The sequence below is a fragment of the Plecotus auritus genome (genome assembly GCF_963455305.1).
Source record: "Plecotus auritus genome assembly, chromosome: 1".
Lineage (NCBI taxonomy): Eukaryota > Metazoa > Chordata > Mammalia > Chiroptera > Vespertilionidae > Plecotus > Plecotus auritus.
The window spans coordinates 214,442,229-214,460,897 of NC_137770.1; the positions used below are offsets into that span (position 1 = coordinate 214,442,229).

Here is an 18,669-nt window from a genome sequence, read left to right on the forward strand (position 1 = left end):
AGGAGAGTATGTGATTGCTATACATGCTGATAAAGTAATTTTAGTACAGCTATCAGAAAAATTAGAGGAGGAAGGAGTACGTACCTGAAAAACATAATATGCTTGCTGATTGCCTTATAGATAGTGACTGGGAGTAAAAGGATCTTCAAATCGTAAGCAAAGGGGAGAAAAGAGAAGAAAAACAAGCTACTAGCTACTTTAAATGTTACTCAAGGTAGAAAGCTAATCCTATATTATAAAAGCCTAGATGGTGTCACACCCTCGCACGACATCACCACAAGATGGCCGCACGCACAGCAGAGGCAGGGCCCAGTGGCTGCTCCAGGCCTGGGGGGTCCCGTGGCTCTGCGCGGCGCAGAAGAGGCCGGTCCTGGTGTCTCCGCCACCTTGCAAGGAGGAGGCAGGTTGCGGCAGAGAAGGGCAGTTGTGGGTGATAAGGCCAGCAGGGGAAGGAAGTTGTGGGTGATCAGGCTGGCAGGGGAGTGGTTAGGGCGCGAGCAGGCTGGCAGGCAGAAGCGGTTAGGGGCAATCAGGCAGGCAGGCAGGCAGGCAGGTGAGTGGTTAGGAGCCAGGGGTCCTGGATTGTGAGAGGGATGTCCGACTGACGGTTTAGGCCCGATCACAGGGATCGGGCCTAAACCGTCAGTCGGACATCCCTCAATGGGTCCCAGATTGGAGAGAAACACCCCCCTCCCGTGCACAAATTTTGTGCACCAGGCCTCTAGTAGAAAATAACCACCGTCCTACAAAGAGCAACCAAGGGTATTATATAAAGTTATCTATATAAAGTCAACCATTAGAACAAAAAATACAAATCTAAGTGTCCAAAGGTATACAAACAAAAGGGGGGGGGGGAATTGAACAGAACACACCATCTATTAAGTAGTCTTGTTTTTAAAAAATCATCTATGTGATATGTGGAATCTAAAAAAAAAAAAACAAATCGGAGAAAGACCCATAGTACAAAAAATAAACTGATGGTTGCCACAGGGGTAGGGTGTGGGGAATGAGTAAAACTGTGTTTATTTAAAAATGGTTAACTGTAAGCTGTGTGAATAAAAAAATTTGTGATCAGAACTCTACTAGTAAATTACCAATTTATAGGAAATACAGAGAACAGGGAAATGCAATCAGCAGAATTCAGACTAAACAACCGCACAGGACAAATAAGAAGTTTCTTCAATAAAAATAGGGGAATAGAACCTGTAAAGACAAAATGATTTAAAGGCCATATCAACCAATTGCAATATGTGGATCTTTTTTTGGATATATAAAATATTTATATATTTGTAAATATTTTATACTTAATTTAATAGGGAAAATGTGAATGTTGAATACTCAGTGACACTGTGGAGTTATATTGATTTGGGAGGGTATGACATTGGCATTATCGTTATTTTAAGGGTGGGAGTCTGTATTTTAGAGCTACGTGCTGAAAGTATTTACAAATAAAATTTGATGATGCTTGAGATATGCTTCAAAATAATGAGAGGATGAAGTAGATGAGGTAAAGCACAAAGATTTGTTGTTGATCCAACTGGTGAAGCTGAATGATGAGTATATAAGGGTTTGTTGCACTATTCTCTATGTGTAAAATGTTCCCATCATAAATATATATATTTTTTTTAAGTTAATGTGAAGTTCAGTTCCTCCATCTTGAAAAATAATGCCTGGTAATAGGTTTTCAAACAACCCAGGGAATAGCCTAGAAGTTATACTAGGTCCCCTACTTGTATTTATTTATTAAAAAAAAAAAAAAAAAAAAAACAAAAACTATTCCCTAGTCTCAACTGATAGCAAAGTTAAACAAAGCCTATTTAAATTTAGGCACCGAAAGTCTCACCCAAAACAATAGGTGCTAACCAATGGCTATCAATGATGATTACACTAGATTAAAAAAAAAAATCTCTGGCTTAGAAACACTAGAGCCTTTCTTCAACCCTAGAGCAAGTACTTTCAAGCAACGGATGTGATTTCTTAAGCACCCCTACTTGTATAACTAAAGCTGGTAGCTTCATCAAAGTCCTTAACTGACATCAGCCCTTGCAGCTGAGGAATCCTCCTTAATGCCTTCACCCAAAGCTGCCCTTCACTCAAGAGCAGGGGTCCTCAAACTTTTTAAACAGGGGGCCAGTTCACTGTCCCTCAGACCTTTGGAGGGCCAGACTATAGTTTAAAAACAACAACTATGAACAAATTCCTATGCGCACTGCGGGCCCGGGACAAGTCGGCTGCTAAGCAGGACGGGCAGCGGCACCCGGCGGGCGGGGCGTAGTTTGAGGACGCCTGCTCAAGAGGCTACCACTTCCTGTCCCTGGATGCTCTTCACCTCGGTTCCTTCCTAACAGTACCAAAGGCAGCAAGGGTCCTAACTGCATGCCCCCCAACAACTGACAGAGAAGGACCTTTCCAGTCCTGAGTAATTTAAGTGTCAACTGTTATTTGGGGAGTCAGTTCTTGATTTGAAATTGAAGAGCTTATCATTCATGGGCCCCACAAAGGCCACCCTAAGGCTAAAATGTAAAAAGTCAGATGAGGTCAACCTGATGTCCCCTCACCCAGGCCAGCAACAGTGACAGGAGAGGTGACACGTGACGCATAGTATGACTGGCGGTGGCTAAATGTCACTCTGTCAGACACAAAGTGCTATGGGTTGAACCCATTATTAAAACCAAAGATGGTCAGATATTAACAAGACGAAGATGAAACCATTTAAAAAGGAGGTGCAGACCCGCCGGCCCTTGGAGACATACCGAAGAGCATGCCGCCTGGACCCCATCTCTCTCAGCTGTGAAAAGGCATTCTGGTATTTTCTGAGGAAAATGGTTCCAAACAAACCACTTGGGCGGGTTACATTCAGGGCTCCATGAAGTCCTGAAAGTGAAGACACCTGTCTGTGCTCCCGATTGCACACACTGTGCAACCCCCTCTGGGGAATCCTCCATCAGAACACCTGCTCAAGGAGTTGCAGAGGCTGGAGCAGGCGACAGCTGAGCAGGGGGGAATGCTCAGCCTTTCCAAGTGGCAGAGAGGACTTAAACCTCAAAAGGCTCCTACCGAGTCCCTGTCCATCTCTCTCCCGGCCCTGTTGCTCCTGGTTTGCCCTCTCTGGCCATTCTTTCCCATCTTGAGCCCAGTTCCTCCTGACCCTGAGAAACCTTTCTCTGCTCCCTTCCTTAATTAACCATAATACAGAACTGAAATAAAGCTAAATTAAGCTGCTTTCTATGAGACCCTAGACCTCCCCCCCCACCCCCACCCCCACCCCCTCCTTTCCGGGCTCTTTGTGGGCCTGGGCTCATGAAAGGAAGGGAATTCACTAAAACCATAAGCCCCAAGAGGACAAGGATGTTTGCCTGCTATAGCCTCCTTGATGCTTCAGTACGTATTTGTGAACACATCTATGGATTCCTGGTATTGGGTCAGTGTGAAAGAGACAAGAAGGGACCACAGAGTGAAGCTGTCAATCTTAAGCACCACAGATGCATGGCCAGCGCTGCTGCTCCAGGTCTCTGGTAAGGACACAGAGAAGCCGGGGGCAGGGGGGAGGACGGGGGGCCTGCCTGGACCTTGCCTCACCTGATGGCAGGCACACGTCCTCATCCATACGTCCACTCCCTAGGCCAGCCTCTTTGTAGAAGGCAATCATTCTGAAACTGAGGTGATTGTTCTAAATAATGTCCCTTCAAAATGCTGGAATGTAAATTAGGCTACACATTCCGATCTACTAAAAAAAATGCATAAGCCCTTCTACATATGCTAGTTTATTTTAAAAAGCAGGAGGGGAGGTGGTTCTTTTTTATGAAACTCGTGCATTTTAGTCAAGCTAAAAATGTGTCTATTTCCCTGCAGTAAATATACCAACTACATTAAAATAAGTAGAAAAACATTTAAATATCCCAATTAACCATTTTCAAGTGGCTATTCTAAAGACACATTTTGGATTAAGAATCCTGCTTTAATTTAACGACAAAAAAAGCCTAAAGGCAGACCCGTGTGGCTTTACCAGGCCATTTCTTAAAGTGAAAATCTTCCCAAGGTACATATTCAACATCAGCCATTAAAAAAAAAGAGAAATCTACATTGTGAAAATTACACTGGAAACACATCTAAGACATTTTACAAACTGAAAATTATTATCACTCTAAAAGTACCCATACTCTTTCAAAATAGACTCCTCCTCAACTCTTTAAAAACATTAAGCCTTCTTTTCTTAAAAACACTCACTAGCCCTAGCCGGTTTTGCTCAGTGGATAGAGCTTCGGCCTGAGGTCTGAAGGGTCCTGGGTTCGACTCCGGTCAAGGGCACATGCCTGGGTTGCGGAGTCGGTCCCCACTAGGGGACCTGCAGGAGGCAGCCCATCAATGATTCTCTCATCACTGATGTTTCTATCTCTCTCCCTTCCCCTTCCTCTCTGAAACCAATAAAAATATATTTTTTAAAAAACTAGCCAAATAACAACTAAACAACGCCACCATCCACCTATCACAATTTTAAAATCCACCAGTTTTCCCCAGAAGCCAAATCTACCTTAGATCCTTATCTATAAATACTTCCTCCCAATAAAAAGAGACACCAAATCATTTCCAAACTTCTTTGTGTTAACACCTCCATTGTTCTACCTCTGCTAAGTAATTCCTCTGCTTAAGGCTCTACAAAGGCCATTATATGTAAATTACTGGCAGCCCCGGGTTGTGTTGAAGTTTTAACACCCTCTGACATAACCAGACTCACCTGGGGTAAACCCAAAGGCAGCTAGCTGGATGGCTCACCTCACTAAAAACTTAAAAGATACAAGAAAAGGAGTAAGGGTTTCTCCTCCGTTCATTTTCCTTATTATTTTTTCCCCTTGTTCAAGAGCAAGAATTTCCTTGGCAAGTGTCATCACTCAAACCTTTTCCCTAAATGACAGGCTTGTGCCTCCCCCACACAGCCTCTTAGCAGTGAGCTGTAACCAGTGTCCCCAATTACTTCCTAATGCAAGCCTGGGGATCCCAGGATAGTCTCAAGATGTCCTAAACCACACAGGGCCTTTATCAAGGGTTGGGGGTTTTGCTTGTTGCTGGCTTGGTTTTGGTGTTTTGTGTGTGTGCGTGCGTGCATGCATGCGTGTGTTTAGCAAATGAATTTATGCAGACTGCTACATACCCCGCTTATCATTTAACTAAATATTTAAAATCTGTTAATAAGCAGAGTCAAAGATCATCTATCAGATGTTGAATCTACAAAACCTGTTATTTCAGCTGGGGTAAAAGGGTAGGCAGGGTAGGCACTGTAATTAGCCCTAAACTTAAAAGTAACACAAAGTACATATTCTCGAACCTGCTCTGGATTTGAATCGCGCATATAATGTAGGTAAAACATGCAAAAGTGTGACCTTTTAAAGTTATTTCTAAGTTACTAATTGACCACATTACACTACCACAAATTGCATCACATATGACACTGTCGGAAATACAATTATTGAAGAATATATACTAAATTCGAGTTCCCTAAAATTATCCCATCTCATCCTCCACTCGTCTCCACAGGGATTCTTTCTACAGGAGTCTTCTGATGGACTGTGACCCTTTGCTTGTGCTGTTGCCACCCTGACCGATTCCTGTCCCGCTCAAGATGAACTCAGGTCCCAGATTTTCCTTTGAATCAGCCATTCAACTCAAGAAGTGATGCCCATCCCTCGCAGCCTATGGGAATGAATGTCTCCTAGCTTCTCCACCAGGACTGTTATTTAAATCTGATTACAAATCTTACTACCTTAGCATCTTCCCAGCACTTACCTTCCCACAGACCCTAGGCTCCAGAAAAAGGCAGGGATCATGCCTCAGACCTCATCACACATTTCAACAGAACAGGCAAAATGATGTAAACAACCAAAGCTATTGAATTGCCATTTTGTTCCTACCACCTTCCCCCTACTGGACCGCTGGCTGATCTCATGTGTCACTGAGCCATGACCATGACATGACCAAAGGGAACGAGGACAGGAGGAAAGGAAAGTTGGGGTGGTGGGTAAGCCACAGAGTGAAGAACCCGTTCCTGAGTAATCAAGCGGAAAAGACTCTTGCTTACAGGTCTTCCGGCCTCCACGTTTGGCCTCCACACAGCATGACCGGCTCTAGCTCAAAATGATCAAGAAGTTAGGCGATCACAGAACACACATCAGTTTTAGGTTAAGGCTAATTATAGCAGATTATGGATTTCTCCAGACCTTGAACTTCCTATTTTTTTAAATTTTATTTTGGCACTCAGATTAAGCTATCACACTGCACGGTTCATTCTGTGGTTAGACACTCCCCCCTCCCCACCCCCCCCACACACCCAAAAGATCAATAACCCATTTTCAGGTTGTGGGTTCTTTATTAGCTACTTTCAATATGGCCAAAAATTGTGAAGAGAATAGTGTGAATCATGTTAGAGTCTACCCAGAATTTATGAGAAGCACTCTATCCCACAGCCAAAGCAGTGACAAAAGAAAAAGAGCTGGCTATTTTATTTAAAAAGATTTCAGACAGGTCCTTTAAGGGCATCAATCCAACTGAGGTGGGCAGGACCTAACCATCTCCACATGAAAATGATTCGGCTTTCCTCGTACCTGCAGAGAAGACCCTATGATGCAATGAAGTCTTTTCCAACCCTTTCAATCAAAGAACTTTCCTTTTAAAAAATCTCAATTGTCTTCTGGGGCAGTTTAAACTACTCTCATTTTGTCCCATTCTTCACTCACATACTACAAATATTTGAAGACTGTCAGTCACTAAACCTTCCTTCACCTTATCTACTCCAGGCTTAATAAATCCAATTTCTTTAAGTTGCCTTCAAAGGACCCATTTCCCAAAGCTTTAATTAACTCTATGTCCTGTTCTATGTCCAGAATGTCCATTTTATTATCTGACGAAACCTATACACATACTTTTTAAATGGCCTAATGCAGAGAATACAAGCAGGGTTACATCTTCCTGCTACGTATTCTTCTCATGAAAATTCACTTTTTATTGTATCCCTCCTGCACAACACGCAATTCTTTTGTTCTTTTTCTTTTATTTTTTAATATACAATTCTTTATAATCCCTAAATCCTACCATAGAGCCATGTTCCGTGACCTTTGGGATTCAGCTTTTATTTTTTACATGGACCTGACCTTAGGAAGAATTTCACGTGTGTCTACCACCTGCGGAACTGAGTTTCCAGTCCATACAGCCTGTGAATAACCAATGAAAACACAGCAGAGTCCAACGTCAAACCCTTCCACCACCACAGGGCTGCTCCTCCTCCTGTTTGTTTGTTTTTTGTTTTTTCCATTAATTCCACCTCACCACCAGTTCTCCCAGTTATCCACACCTGCAATAACTCCCATTCCTCTTCCCTTGATCTCTTTAGTGCCTGACACATCCAAGGTTCCTGTAATATGCCAACTGAATTAAGTCTGCCACCTTTATCTTTCTCCCATCCCTGATGTGCCGTGTCTCCTTTCCAGGGCCTGCACCCTAACACTCAGGCCCTCACTCCTTAATCTAGAGCAGCCGTGGGCAAACTACGGCCCGCGGGCCAGATCCGGCTGTTCTATCCGGTTCTCTTGCTCTCCCCTCCGCTCCTTTACTTTGAATTTATATTAGTTCACACAAACACTCCATCCATGCTTTTGTTCCGGCCCTCCGGTCCAGTTTAAGAACCCATTGTGGCCCTCGAGTCAAAAAGTTTGCCCACTCCTGATCTAGAGTCTGGCCATCTCTGGGCCCAGTTCCCCACCAACTCATTGCCTCCGCCATGAGATCCACCACCCTAAAAGAGGCCCCTCAGAAAAGAAACTCTCGCCTAGGTATTTGTACGTTCCTGTTCACAGCAGCGTTATTTATTATAGCCAAAAGGGGGAAGCAACCAAGTGTCCCTTGATGGAGGAATGGATAAAATGTGGTATCTACATACACATACATCTACATACAGCAGGCTACAACATGAATGAACCATGAGGACATTATACTAAGTCAGCGATTTTCAACTTTTTTCATCTCATGGTACACAAACTAATTATTAAAATTCTGTGGCACACCAAAAAACATATTTTTTTCCAATCTGATAATAAAAAGGGGTATAATTTTTATTTATTCACACCGGATGGCTTTTGTTGTGTTAGATGCTGTCTTTGTTTTATTTGACAACCTAAGGAAAAAGAGGGCAGTGGCCCTGACTAGTCAGGTATTGCATATTTTAAAAATTCTTGTGGCACACCAGTGTGCTTCTTGCGGCATACCAACTGAAAATCACTGTGCTAAGTGCATTAAGCCAGTCACCAAGACAAATACAGTAGGTCCTCGGGTTACGTCGGAGATCCGATCCTACGGCGCAATGTAATTTTCGCCGTAAGTCAGAACCCACCTACATAAGCACCTACGTCACTCACATGGAGCACATACACAGCAGTAATGAAGTGAAACAGTAAAAAAAAAATTAAAAGAAAGATAGCAATGCCTGACCTTTACTTGTAGTAAATAAATAATAAAAAACATAAAGCACATATGTACATATTTCAAAATGACGGAACTTTTTTTATATATAAATAAATGGGAGGTGGCGATGTACATCGAGTCCGACGTAACCCGAGGACTGCCTGTATTGGATGATTCCACTTATATGAGGTTCCTAGAGTACTCAAATTCATAGACAGAAAGTAGAATGATGGTTGCCAGGGGCTGGGGGAGGGAGAGAATAGGAAGTAATAGGTACAGAGTTTCAGTTTTGCAGGCTGAAGTGTTCCAGAGATTGGTTGCACAACGATGTGAATGTACTTAACACCACTGAGCAGTACACCTAGAAATGATTAAGATGGTAAATTTTATATTATGTGTATTTTACTAAAATTTAAACACACATCCCTTCCTTAGTCTCAGCTGCCCACTGGGGGTGTCCAAGTTTTCAGAACATTTGTGGAGAGGGCTTACCTGGATGGAATGATGGAGCGAGCAGCCCTGGACTAATAACACAGGCCGAGGACCACTACTGAGTCACCTCCGCCCTGGCCTGGACTTCAAAGCTCATTTTAGAATCTGGACCAAACTCAACACTAAATGTTCCCTGAGGCTAAATCAGAGTCTACCTTTCCAGCCCCTTCCCCTCCAACTCCTACCCCATCCATCACACCAAGAGAAAGACTGGACAAGCCTCAAATAAGATCTTAATGTCTTGCTCTCTATTTCTGTAGCTTTTTCCAATTGAAGCCTCAACTACAGACACTCTACCTGCTCTAAGGTTTAGAAATTAATCTCAAATGTTATCTCCCACATGGACACTTTTACTGATTCCTGATTTCTAGCACCCACCCACCAAGACAGAAACACCTCTCCTCTTAAATCTTGCCCAAGCACTTTGCACTTGTTTGTATTTTAATTTTTTTTTCATTAAAATGTTGACATTAATGCAGTCCTTCTCCCTGCCTTAGCTCACCTCCACCTTCTTCCCCTGCCTCCCCCTTCCTTCCACTTCTTAAGACACCAATTCTACTTTGAATCCGTGGCTGTGTTCTTAACCTGTCCCTCTCCCATCCCTAGCCAATTCCTGGCATCCCTGCAAGGACCAAGGCACAGACACTGATAAATCTTTGTTAAACTGAATCCGAAATGTTTGCTGAGCATTTATTGCGTTCAAAGTGCTTTGCAAGTGCTGGAGAAGCGGAGAGATGTTAAACCAATATTTACTGAGCACCACTCAGTGCCCAGCCTGGAGCAACGGACAAGTTCAGCGTGGCCCCTCACTCCTAGGGAAGGCAGTCACGGAAAAGCTGACCTCAAGGAGCTTTCAAGGTTAATAGGGCTCATGGGACCCAGGAAAGCTACACTTACTTATTCATCTTGAGAAAATGGCCATTTACAGACCTTCCCCCTCCTAAACTTTTATCTAGTAATCTGTATCCCCTTTAATGGAAAGCAGGTCAAATAAGGTTAAATAAAAAGCAAGGAAGAGAAGTATGCATTACCACTAACTATCGGCTTAAAAAACAACAACAACAAACAAAACACCAAACTAGACATTAAATGGATATACTTCATTTTAATACCAAAACATACTTCTGGTTAATCTGGTTTAAAACCATTTCCATTTTTTTGTAAGAGAGAAAGCTGAAAGAGGAACATAAAATCAGCCTCATGGTGCAGTACCGTGCTGTCCCTGCGAGGGACACTGTGCTAATAAGCCTGTATGTGCATAACTTATTTACTCCTTTCAGTAGCCCTATGCCACCATGCCCATTTTACAGATCACACACCTGGCAAGTGTTGGAACTGAATAAAATCCCAAGCTGTCAATTTCAGAGGCCAAGCTGTTAACTCTAATGCCACTGGCCCTAAATATCAGTTCAACTTAAATTTTAAAATTTGCAAAACTTGGAAAATCTAGCTGACATAAAGAGATTTAACAAAAGTGTGTCATAACCAAAATGTAAGCATAAGATGAATGGAAAATTTTCCAGGTATAAATGTTTTCATTGGAGAAATCTGGTTCCCCAAGACCTGTTCAATATCTAAAACTAGTGCTTCCCAACTGTTATGTCAAAAGCTGTATAAAACTCAAGACAAAAATTAAATATAAGTTGTCAAGTTAGTACTTATTGGTACCTGCGAACAAGGATTATAAAGAGAAGCAGTCAAATTCTACATACTAGCCGAGTTTACACATGTGTTAGGTGCCTATCCTATCCCAGATCCTGTGCTAAGCATCTCTACAAGAATCTCTTTCTAATCTTTAGGGCAACCACATTAGTGAAGACATTATTCCCATCTTAGGGATAATAATAATTCCTATTTTACAGATAATTTTGGCTGACACATATTAAGGTTGTACTATGAGCCTGCCAGGCAATACCATTCTAAAAACTTTCTATGTAGCAACACATTTCTGGCACAGAGAGGTTAAGTAACTTTCCCAAAGTCACACAGCTAAAAAACTAGGATGAAAAAGTGAAGTTCAGCAGGTTAAGCCACTTGTTCTAAAGCTACAAAACTGTCAGCTGCAGAGCCGGCAGGCCAATTCAAGGTTGTTTCGCTCCTTGGGCCTTGTACTCCTTCTGCTAGGTAGCTGTGTAGTACCACCTGGGCTTCCCAAGGCCCAAGCTAAATGCCTGAATGCCTAAGGACCGGCAGTAGAGAGCGATATTGCCTAGGCCCTAGACTAGGGCAAGCATGTCCAACTCATTTAGCGCCAGGTCTTATCTAAAGGGACGGTTTTCCAATTCTTCAAGAGATTTGGATATAAATTCTCCATATTTTTTTAATATTGCCTCAATGTTTTCTTAAAAAGCATCATGTGGGCCAAACAAAACATGTCCGTGGGCTATCAGCTTACAACTTCTCTTTATTTGTTAAGAGTCTAAAGTCAAAAGATGAGTTGTCTCATGTCCAAAGTATCAGAAGTCGGAGGAGCTAAGCCAGGCTTACTCACAAGTGCCCTCTTCTTTCAACAATGATTTACCCTACAAACTTGTACCTTCGTAACTCCCTTGTAGGCCCCTCCCCACTCTGGATTTGCAGCCACAGAAAAAAAAAGAAATCCAAATTACAGAGATTGCATAGGAAATTTTGCTTACTTAAGATTCCTTCAAATATCTTTCAATCCCTTTTTGTAAAAGTTACCACACATGAATACAACAAAATAAAGCACTTCCATGTCCTAACCTGTCGATTGTTAAAACTAAATTCATCCTGGAGAAAATTCACTGCCTTTGAGGGGTCTCCCATACTGCAGGTCCAGCTTCAAGAACTCCTCTTAGGACACTGCAGCTCATTTCCTGCTGTCCTTCTTTAATCAGCAGGGCTGGGGGAAGACTTAAGGAAATGAGTCAAAATCCTACGAGCAACTTCTAGTGGCTGTCAACAACAGCAGCAAAATCCATCACCACAACATCTGTACATAAACGTGCTCCAAGGGAAGCCACAAAATACTTGGCACATTCCCCCACAGAATTTGTTAGAGGATAAAAGCTATGAGTGGTAACCCTGCCCTTATAGCGCATGGTGCTCATTCAGGGTAAATGGCACAATGCTAGTTCCTATTACTGAGGGTTTTCTCTTTCACAAGTATGCCGCAAGTTTAGAATGCTAAGACCATTTTTGTTTTTTGGAATGGGGGATGGAAAATTGTTCAACTGATACCATCATTTTAGTGACAGCTTATCTTCCTTTCTGAGGGACTAACCTCAGGCCTCGCTGCTGACTATTTGGGGAACTGACTTATCCCCAGCCAGTTCCTCCAGCTGTAAAATGGTAGGGATGATGCCTCTTGAGCTTGTTGTTGAGAGGACTGGAGATGTCAGGGAAAGGCCCCCGTACAGAGCTGGGCACACCTTTTCTGATGAAGATCAACAACGATGTACTGTACGCCTAATGTGAATTTCAGGCACCACAGAAAATGTGTACTAATGACAGGGCATACATGATTTATAAAACCATAAGAATAAATATGTGGGTGACTGGGAAAGACCGGAGTGGGGATAAATGACTTATTTGGATCCCTGTATAAGGCCATCATATTCTTTCCAACAGGATAATCATCCAGAATGTGTGCAGCTGCTGGGGATGATCTATAGTCTCACACCTGCAGGAGCAGAAGGAGGGGAAGGCATGATTCACTAGTCCTTGCAGGTTCATCCTGCTGGGCACAGGAGTTGTAAACACTTGAGGGAGGAGAGAGGATGACGGACGGGTCCTGCCGAGTTGGCACCTAGGCACATGTGGACTGAGGGCAGCACAGGCCACACGTCCCTGCGTTAGCCAGAGGTAGACTAGGAGGATACCACCAAATGGTCCCTGTGGCCAGGAGAGGCAGAGGAATTTCAAGGAGGCAGAAAGGAATCGGGGAAAGAGGTCAGAAAAGGTGTCGAGTCTACACCGAGAACACAGGAAGAGGAGAAGTCCAGACCCAAAGGACCCTTCCGGATGCGGCTGCCTCACTGTCCTCTTGAGGGCTCCCCAGAATTGAAGCAACCTGCCAAGGGCACACAGCCAATACCTCGCTGAGAAAAGAAAAACCAGAGGGCAGCAGAAGGGTTTGTCACTACACCACACTGCCCCCGCCTCCTTCCCCAAGGCAGACCTTAAAATTCCCTTTGCCAAAATCTATTGGAGGGAGCAGGCTAATTATGAGGAAGAAGAAAGCAATTAATTCATTTCGTTTTTTAAAAGGGAACTGTTCGGTGTGGTTTGTCTTTCTAGTGCCCTACTGGAGGTTCAATTCACGTATCTTAACTGAAATTTAAAGTGCCAAGACACAAAGATGTCAGGACCAAACGTATCATTCCAAGCTTAGGCGGTCAAATACCGCAGGAATCTGAGCACTGGCTCCGGATCCCTCCTACCTCACAAGGGTCCAGACGCAAGGCCTCTTCCCCCACAGGAAAGCCCTCACAATGCCTTGCAAGATCGGGAAGCAGGAGGCTGCATCTTGAGACTTTATGGGGAAACTGTGCAGCAGTCCCACAATAGTTCATAGCGATGCTTCCTTTGGAACCCTTGAATTCCAGTTCAGACTCACTTTCTAACCTTACATCATCAGAGTAGCCTTCACGTTACAAAAAAAAAAAAAGTGACCTGGGAGAGAGCGGGTCTTCATGGGTTGGCAGGGCGACCTGCACTGACTCTCGCACGAGCGACACCCAGGAAAAGGGGAAGGGCCAGGAATCTGCTTGAGGGCTTCCAGGAGCCTGCAAATCCTCCTCCTCCACCTTAACACCCAAGTCCCCAAGCGTATATAACCGGATTTCCTCAACAGCTTTAAAATTCAAGATTTGCTGAAAATTCCACTCCAACCTACCATCCCCACCCCGACCTCAAGCGGCTCTCTTAAGTATAGATATCACGTGGGAGGGGGTGTTGCAAATCTCAAAATTCCCAAACAAAACGGACCTACAATTACAGGTCGCAGACACCGATTCGAGGGGCTTGCAGAGCCCCGCCAGCCCGGCCGGGCACTCTGGTGGGGCGCCGGAGACAGCCAGGGTCAGGGACCTACGTGTCCCAGCACTATGGCCCTGCCTGCCCTGGGAACAGGCGGCCAACGCTCCGAGGCGCGTGGCGAGAAAGAAACGGCACCTCCATAGAAACGGGCGAGCCTCCGGCATGGGATTTCCAAAAGCAAAAAGTCTGCAACCTAGCGGCTGCTTTCTATACACCCTGCCCAAGTTGTCCTTGCTTGTAGCCGCCACCTCCAGGTTCGCGGGGTCCGGCCTCAGAGCTACACGCCGCGCGCGCGCTCCCCGCTCAAAAGCATAACCAGGGTGTCCGGGGGACACCGCAGTCTCCGACTCGTGTCCACGGATGACGCAGCCAGCAGAGACGGCAGCGGATCGGTCCCCAGCTCTGGGGCACAAAGAACGCCCGCGGTCAGAAAGCTGCAGCCACCGAGCAAAGAAAAGGCTCTCCAACTTTCCCCTCGGCGCGCGGCTGAGAACCTGCGGGCCGGTCCTCCGTGGGCTGGTCACACACGCTCAACTTTTAACAAAAGGAAGCAGCAGCCGCGCCTCGCACGGAGGAGATAACGCTGGATGCGAACCCCCGACCGCCCGCCACTGCGCCCGCGCACCCACCGCACAAAAGCAACCCCAAACTAGTACGCAACCTGCACCCTCAGCCTGCACCTCGCTTACGCCTAAACACACACACACACACACACACCCCCGCTGCCCTAGTTCCCGGGAGACCCCAGCTTAGCACCCCCACCACCAGTGGCTGGCGGTTCCTCGCGCAGGTGAGCGAGGCTGGACACAGGAGAGTTCCAGAGTCGCCTCGAATCTTTCAGGAGGCTGTAACGCACGGGCACTGGGAGCCGGTAGCCACCTCTCCCGAAACACCCCAGTGAGTTGGAGCTCTCTGGGGCACCGGCAGCGGAGGGGGCGCGGCCCCGTGGCCGCCGCGCTCGCCCACCTGTCTGGAGGCCGAACAGAAGGAGCAGGACGCAGAGAAAATCCCAGGCGCCGCGAGCGCCTCTCATCGCGGTGGCTGCGCTGGGACCTGAGCTCCGTTCCAGGTTCCAGCTCTCGCCCGAGTGCACAGAGCGCGGCAAAGCCGAGCCCCCAGAGCCGCGAGCGCGGAGAGCAGCCCCTCCTCCCAGAGCCCTCCCCCTGCGCGCCGGCCACGCCCCTCCTCGGCGCCCCTCCTCGCCTGCCCTTCCAGCGTCCCTCCCTCGCGCCCAGATCTCGCTCCCTCAGGCCCCAGTTCTCTCGACCCGTTTAAACCCCGGGGGCTGAGGCCGCGGGGAGGAGGAGGGCACGCCGGCATTTGCTTCCCGCTCCCGACCCCGAGCCCTTTCTCTCCACCTCTCCTCCCCTGTGCTCGGGCCGCCAGAGGCGGTTCCCGGACGAGGGGGTGCTTTGTGAAGCTGGGCACCCAGCTCCTATTAGGACACGGGCCCGCCACCTGGCAGGTGCTCCCCAGACAATAAAGGTCGGCCGCCCGGCCCTCGAGCGTTGTCCCGAGGGAGAAGGTTGTTTGCTACTGGCGGCAAAGGTGGTGCAGGGGCCGAACTGGATTGGGGAAGGGGGTGGAACTGGGCCTCGATATTCTTCTCCATTCCTGTTAGCCGAAGGGGACCAAGAGTGACACCTGGCACCGCGATGAAAGGATGAGCCTGAGCGTACGTGATTCTTTATGCTCAGTTTCTCCACCTGCTCCTTGACCTGTAGGAGCACAGTTGGTTTCTATTGGTCTGAGTGGCCTCCGCCCAACAAGCTCCTGCTGAGCCTTATTTGGGACGGGCTTTGGAGTAGGGAGGGGGGCCTCGTGAAGTTTGTTCTGGGAGCCTGCGTTTTTAAGCCCTTTTGCACTAAAGTCTTTGCTAAGCCCTCTGGGCGTCTCTCTCTCTCTCTCTCTCTCTCTCTCTCTCTCTCTCTCTCTCTCTCTCTCTCTCTCTCTCCCCCCCCCTCTCTCTATCTCTCTCCCCCCCCCCCCAATCTCCTTCCGCGTACACTTTCTTTGCCTCTCTATTTGACTGCTACTGTTAGAGGGGTGGGGATCTCAGGGTTCCTCTCAACTGCCCTAGATTGTACCAAGAGCAAAATTATAGTAAAATGATTCTCTTAGCCAGGTTCCACTGCCTAGGCAGTGTTTTATCCAAGGTGACAACAGTATCTGTACAGCGTTTTCTAGTTTCTTCTTACGCTGAATAATATTTCATGCTTGTAACAGCTTTATGAAGTAGAGCAGGTACGTTTATTATTTTAGTCCCACAGCTAACAGAGGGGAAACCAAGGCATTTTAAGACTGACTTCAGGTCTAATGAACTTTCCCAATGCAGTCTAATAAACAAGTAAAACATCCCTCCAGAGAGCTTGAGAATGGAAAATAAATGGAAGGTGCCATCTGAAAAAGCAATTGAATAATTTCGATACACCTAAATTCTTCTCTAAAGTAGCATCCAAAAATTAAAACTAACCGGCCTTCCCCCCCGCCACTTTAATATTGAAAGCTCTCCTGTTTGATGTTGATAGGACAAAAATTGTTTAAGAGAAATCATTTTTAAAGCTAATCGCTTAAAAATTGTCTCTACTTGGTCAATATGTATGATTGCTTCTATATAAATTTATTTATTTAATAAGTATTTCAGTTTCTACTGTGAACAAGGAGGCACTAGGCACTGAAGGTACCATTGTTAATAGATAAATGTGGGCCCTACCACAGTCTTTACAGTCAAGTGTGGGAACCCACACCCCAATGTCCTAGCAAATGGTTCAAATCATACAGCTGTGGGAGAACTGAAATTCAAAGTTCTCTGTTTGTGTTCTGGGCCATTGGACCATATCTCTTAGGATGGCAGAGATAAAAGCTACCACTCAAAGCAATCATAAGTTTCTGGGATCTTGATTTATTTCTAAAATCCATTTTGTAGTGAGAAAAAAATATCACTATGAGTTAAAATATCAACAATATGCCTGAGAGAGAAAATTTACAATTTTCTTCTTCAATCAACTGATATTGGAAAGGATAAAAAGTCTTTTCAGAAAAGTGGGTGAAAAGAGACCATATTGCAATTTAATTCCAGGCAGGAAACTATCAGAAAAAATACCAGAATAGGGAATGAAACAATGCTGGACTGTCTTTCATATTCACCATTCAACAAACATCTATTGAGCACCTAGGTAGGCACAAGACCTACAACAATTATAAAACAACGTTCCTCCCTAGAGGATCACACTGGGGGAGGTGGGGGGGGGACAGTTACCCAAACAAGAAACTAATAATATCTGCTAACAGGACTTAGGTGCAGCCAGTACACACCAAGTTAGCCATATTGGTTAGAATATGAAAATCCTTGGGTACTTATTGGAAAAATGCCATTCCCCTAATATCTAAGTGCCCCCTCACTCCAACCCCTTTCTTGAGATACCCCAAATCTCAGATCCATAAAGGTTTAGTGCCAGGTCCAGGAGAGGGCCTCAAGTCCCTGTGCCTTTAGGGTTAGTAGCTATTTTTAATAATACTCCCTGCCACTATGTACTAAAAGAAGGCATCTAGAAGGCACTATGAGTGAACTGCTATGGGAATGAAATATTTTAGATCATGTCCAACAGAAACATTTGCAATGATGGAAATGTTTTATATCTCAGGTAGGGTGTGTAGGCCCAGTTCTGTATTCTGTTTTGTGGTAGCTCTGGACCCTTTCTTGAATTATACCTTATATTTTTTTATTTTCATAACTGTATTAATTCTTTTTTAAAAAAAATATTTTTTTATTTGCTTCAGAGTGGAAGGGAGAGGGAGAGAGAGATAAAAACATCAATGATGAGAGAGAATCACTGATTGGCTGCCTCCCACATGCCCCCTACTGGGAATGGAGCCTGGAATCCAGGGATGCGTCCTTGACCAGAACCCAAATGGGGACCTTTCAGTCCACAGGTCAATGTTCTATCCATTGAGCCAAACCATGGCTAATTATATTAACTCTTAATTGGAACTTGTAGAAACCTAGCTCAAACTGACTTAAGCAAACAAACAAGAAACCTAAAATGTGTCAGCTCTTATAACTGGAAAGTCCAGGAATGATAGTGTTCCAGACTTCCCTAGATTCAGGAACTCAAGGTCATCAGGCCTTGAAAGGTGTGTGTTTGTGTGTGTGTGTGTGTACACATGGATTGTTGGAGAACGATCTCTGTACTTTCCTGTATTATTTCCCTATACTTATGTACACTTTAGCAGCTCTAGGCCTATAGCTCACTAGTAACCTAGTGCACGGATTCATGCACATTGAAAGGAAATTAATTAGAAGGTGGCGGTGGGGCGGGACATGCCCTGGAACCAAACTCCCACAGTCCCTCCTGGGCCAGCTGCACCTGAGGTGGCACCGTGGCTCAAAAGGCATCTGCAGAGAGAGCGAGGTCCCTCCGGCAGTTGGGGTCCCTCAGCATGGCCTGTAGAGATCAGGCCGAAACCAGCTCTCCGACATTCCCAGAGGGGTCCCGGAGTGCAAGAGGGCACTCTGCAAAGTTGCTGTAGTACAGGGTGTGGAATGCAAATGCAAGTGTGCAGTAAACCAGATTCAGGCCGACAGTGCCCCAACAACAACATAACCCATAGCCGAAGGTGGAATCACGTGGCCCTGCGAGGAATCGGGCTTTCTCCTCTCTGGTTTCGGGGTGCATCACCCAAGACCTGCTGCTGCTGAGTCACTGCAACTCAGTAGCTCCTGTGTTG

General features: G+C 45.5%; 1 protein-coding gene across 8 annotated transcripts in view; it reads right to left on the minus strand.

The window, feature by feature from the left end:
• The window catches only part of KIT (KIT proto-oncogene, receptor tyrosine kinase), a gene marked incomplete at its 5' end in the record, with an annotated part of 81,720 nt that extends 66,683 nt beyond the window's left edge, over positions 1–15,037 (minus strand). For all 8 annotated transcript variants that reach the window (XM_080667280.1, XM_080667283.1, XM_080667288.1 and 5 more), the window contains one exon: positions 14,908–15,037. In XM_080667280.1, coding sequence (XP_080523406.1) covers positions 14,908–14,974 — 67 coding nt within the window. The remainder of the gene's footprint in view (positions 1–14,907) is intronic.
• Positions 15,038–18,669: the final 3,632 nt, after the last annotated feature.